At 34.2% G+C, this 5,009-nt stretch overlaps 1 protein-coding gene across 1 annotated transcript in view; it reads right to left on the bottom strand.

Annotated features, from left to right (window-relative positions):
* LOC108736387 (neuroendocrine convertase 2) overlaps positions 1–5,009 on the bottom strand; it is a 101,175-nt gene that overhangs the window by 9,121 nt on the left and 87,045 nt on the right. Inside the window, exon 7 of the mRNA XM_025973419.1 lies at positions 306–481. Coding sequence (XP_025829204.1) covers positions 306–481 — 176 coding nt within the window. The remainder of the gene's footprint in view (positions 1–305; positions 482–5,009) is intronic.

Genomic DNA, 5,009 nt, shown 5'->3' with positions numbered 1-5,009 from the left:
CATATTATTCGTTATTTTTTATTTTATTCAAAGTTTATGGTCAAATTCCAAATTTTCTCTCAAACCGTATACTTTTTTTTTTAATATAGATAGTATTTATTTACTTCATGATATGCTGCATAACTTAATTAATCACGAATTTCTAATTTTATGTACTCTTGTCTCCGATTGTACCTCCCAAACATCCTTGAAATAATATTCTTTTAAGCTTTGCGATGGCTAATCCAGCCCGTTAGCCTAGCTGCTTTAATACTAAATAAATGATCACAGCATAAAATGCTTATTTTTCTTATGGCTGTACTTACTTCGTTTACTCCTCGTACTATGGCTCTCATGGTTGCATTTCTCGGCCCATCCACTGTTTTACCATCATCCGTAGGGCCCCATGAAGCGCTATAAATGTCTATCATATTCGGTTCATGACCCATTGAATTGGCTTCTATTAAATCTGTCATGTAGGGCTGATCCAACATTCTTATTCCTTCAAGGAAATGATAAAGGTTTTTTTATTTATTTGTCAATATAGTATAAGTATCCGTTAGTTTATTAATGTTAAAGTCAACAGTTACGGATATATTAGGTCTTAAACAAAACGAATGTAGGAAACCCTGGATAACAAATGAGATTGTAGGCGGAAATATAAAAAGAGGACAGATGAAGGACAAAAAAAATATAAGGTGATAAAGTGGGAAATAATTAGGAAGTGTAGGGCAGCTAAGGAACAGTGGATTGATATGAGGTGTAAAAAAGTAGAGGAAAAGTTTGAAATAGGTAAAACGCATGAGGCTTATAATATAATTAAAATGACTTTTAGAGATGCAGGGTACAGTAGTAATTATATAAGAAACGAGATAGGGGTCATTTTGATATAAAATGAGGAAAAGGCAGATAGGTGGGTATAATATTTAGAGAACCTATATGAAGGCCATGAGTTAGGAGATATATTAGAGAAGGATGATAGTGTGCAGATAGGTAAGCTAGATAATGAGAGAAGAGTTTGATGTAGCATTAAAAAACTTAAAGAATAATAAGGCGCCAGGGGTAGATGGGATACAGGGAGGAATTCTAAAACATGCAGGACAAGAGGTTAGAGATAGTACGTTTAAGCTGGTTAGTCCCATTTGCGAGGAGGAGAAAATCCAGGAGGATTATAAACAGAACGTACTAGTAACTAAAAATAGAGGCGCGGATAGGTGCGAGATATTTCGAACAATTAGCTTAACTTCCCATGCGTCAAAAATCTTAACCAGAATTGTACAGAAAAGGGTGGAAGAACTATTAGGGGAAGATCAATTTGGGTTTAGAAGAAATAGACGTACGCGAGGGGGCATATTCTAACGTTACGGGTAGTAATAGAGAAAACGATAGAAAAAGAAGAGATGAGGGATGAGTTGCAGAGATAGAAGAGTGAAACTTAAACGAGACTGTCTCGCGTTGATAATGCCCACGTATGAAGTGGGCGAAACACGTGTCCGCTCAAATAAAATTATTTGTGGTAATTTTTAATTTTTTAATTAATATTTACCAGTCTCCTCTTTCTAATATGTCTGGTTATAATTATGCGGGATTTCCCATATTTTGTCTAGGACCCAGGCCTATTTCTTCCATCTCTTTAAAATTCAAATAAGTTATACCCCCTACTTTTTAATCTATACATCGACGACGCGATCGTCATTAAAGACAGTACAACTGTAGGGATAGATGTGCAGGGGCAAAAGATTAGCATGCTTAGATTTGCAGATGATATAGCAGTATTAGCATCTAATAAGGAAGAGCTAATACTTTTAAATAAAATGGAGACGGTATTGAGTATTGTATGAAAATAAATAAAAGTAAAACAGAAATATTGGTATGCAAGGGAAGAAAAAGTATGTAAAAAACAATAAAAAAGTGGACGGTGGGCGCGGCGGAAAAGGTTAAAAACGTTCGAACTGTGGTGTTACAGGTAAATGATGAGGATACTGTGGATAGAGAAGGTTAGAAATGAGGAGGTATTAGAAAGAATAGGAGAACAGAGGACTCTATGGAAGTCAATAAGAAATTGGCGAGATAGGTTGGTACGACACCTTGTCAGGTATGAAGGTCTAGTCAGAGACATATTAGAGGCAGAAACGGGAGTTAGGAGAGGTAGAGGTAGACCTAGATTAGATTACTGTTCACAAATAGTTAAGGATGGGAGATGTTCTAATTTTAGGGAAATGCGAAGATTATCTTATGATAGGAAGGAGTGGAGGTGCGTGTCCAACCAGTCTTAGAACTATGATGATGATGATGATAATGAATTGTTAATTACGAACGGTATTTACTCAACAAACAAATATGAATTGAATATTATAACAACTGGGTGTTCTCGCAACTCCATGAACCTTTTGCATTTGCTTAGACTGTGATATTAGCTAGCATCCTCATAACTTCCAAACTGCTCGAGGTATCAAGATGAAACAATAACAACATTGATCCCAGGGTTATTGCCTATAAACTTTGTAAAATTGTATTGTAAGGGTTGCGATTAAGTTGATATAGGTCAGACAGGTAAGGCCTTCAACACCGAATACTCGAACAATACAAAATTCTTCTTAATAAAAAACTGATTCCTTTTACGCACTGCTTCTAAATATTTATAGCTCGTTTCGGTTTCAGTTTCGGCCGAAACTGAGACCGTTGCCGAAATTCGGTTTCGGTTTCGGTTTCAGTCGTAAAAACCAGTTTCGGTCGGACACTATTTTGTATAGAACACAAACGCCCCAACTCGGGGAACCCCTGTCACTCTTTCACGGAACCTGGGAATTCCGCGGAACATCATTTAGAAACCGTTGTAGTCATGTGTAGGCAGGGGTGATAGCTTGCTTACAGTGTGGGAATATGGAATACTAAAAAATTTCTCTTTTTACATACTCGTCAATGTCTTTGTCTTCCATTTATGTAGACGCATATGATTCACATCATTAAATATTTTTTCTTTTTTTGGTTATTGATGTTTCTTTCCGTTGTTTTCTGATATACAGCGTGACAGTTTGATCCGAAATAAACCTTTTAAATTGTTTCCGTCAGACTACATTTCTACAACCCCGACACGACTTTTCCTCAGAAAAAATAAAACAAGTAGGCGTTCTAGCAGTTTATCGGGGGTATTAAAAGATTGTGTGCTTCACGTGCCAAAATGTAATATGATTCGGTGAGAGGGAAAATTAAACATTAGCCCAAATCAAGTACGACGTTTACAGTGTTAACGTACTTTAGAGTTTAATACTTTGACAAAGTCTAACTGGCAATCGCTTCGGGATCTTTTCGAAAGCGAAATACGTATAATTAACGTGAAATTTACTGTGGCAATAAAGTAACTTTGAAATTGTATTGATTTTGACAAAACGAAAAGGGCAAATTACATGCCAAAACGACTTCGTAATCAGTAGGTGTTGAGATTAAGAAAGTTCGTTAATCAGGTATCATAATGTATTTTTAAATCCCGTGGTTCTTCTAGGGTGGCGGTCAAATAATTAAACAACTTTACGTTTTTTGTAACGTTTTGGTTTTCAACTATCTTCAGACTGAAAAAATTTTTGTTTTTTACTTATGGTTCTATTAGGTTAGGTACTATACATTTGTTATAATTGATAGTTAAAGAACATACTGTAATGAAACAAAACTATTTATTTACACTAATTATTAAAGAACTTAAAAACACTATTAAATTATTACTAAACCGTTCACGCACACGTGTGCCCGATCACACATTTGGACAGTTTTTGTACTATCCAGCTAATATGCAAAGTGGTCAGAGAATCATATATTAACATACAACTGTTAAATTAACCGTAAGATACAACATATCCCTAAAGTTGGGAGACTTGTCTTTATTTATTCACTACTTTTCACACAAAGAGTGCACCATGGAAAGTCTAAATCTTATTGTTAATTTAGACAAACGCATTAGTTTATAGTACATATATGGATATATATTTAATACATGCGTTGTATAGATAATTGCTTTCGCTTTTATCACTAGGTGAATGTCACGTTATCAGTCAGAGAACATGTAATCTATTTTTGTTTCATATTCATTACCGCAAAACGAGGAATAAAAAATAATGACATATTGTTGCGAAAGAATTGTTCGTGATTTTGTTGTATATCAGTGTGTGTAGATACGTAGGTATATATGTATATGCTGGCTACATAGCGACAACTGTTGTCTGCTTATATTAAATACCATTAATTTATTGTTAATAAAGTGCAAAAATAGATTTAATAAGTTTTAAATATAGTCTTCAAGGATAAATGTGGAAACGATTAAAGAAAATCGTTTTTTTTTTCTGCTGCTTACAAAAAATGTAAAAAAATAAGTTTTTCTCTTTTCACATCTCTGAGATTTTTTCATACGTATTAGTTACATGTTAGGTCCTTCTGTATGAAAATATTATGACATAAGTTCATGAATATTTGGTAAGAAACTGCACAGGTGTCTGGAATTATTGTATAAAAAGCAGTCGTTTTATCTTCAAGGGTTTTTCGTGCTTAAAATGGGTGAGAAACTGTGGCACCTTCAAAAGGTTTAAATTGCATCTATTGGACCTATTATTACTTTATTATTTAATATGAAAAAATGGGTGGAAGTATTTGTACGAATTTTGCAAAAAATGATGTCTCTCTTTGATTATTTCATATACCTAATCGAACATTCTTATGTTCGCTTTTTAACTCGCCACAAGTGTATAGGTAGCAAACCATTTTTTTTGTGTTTAGAATGAAAGTCAAGAACACTTCGTCTAAGACGTTAATCAAGTAGGTAGACGTTTAGAAACGAATAAAATGGAAACCCGTATCTAAATAAATTCTTCTTTTTATGGTAGGCAGTTGCCTGTTTTAATCGGTGTTGAATCCGGAACCTTTTACCTCCGAAGGTTATGCATTTACAAATTAAAAATCTATTAAGCGCTGTTAAATGTTACATGTTACTGTTTACTTGAAATAACAATTAGTGTTAGTAATCTAACTGCAACCAACTAACT

Source organism: Agrilus planipennis, unplaced genomic scaffold (genome assembly GCF_000699045.2).
Source record: "Agrilus planipennis isolate EAB-ADULT unplaced genomic scaffold, Apla_2.0 scaffold149, whole genome shotgun sequence".
Classification (NCBI taxonomy): domain Eukaryota; kingdom Metazoa; phylum Arthropoda; class Insecta; order Coleoptera; family Buprestidae; genus Agrilus; species Agrilus planipennis.
This window is presented reverse-complemented; position numbering and strand designations above follow the sequence as displayed.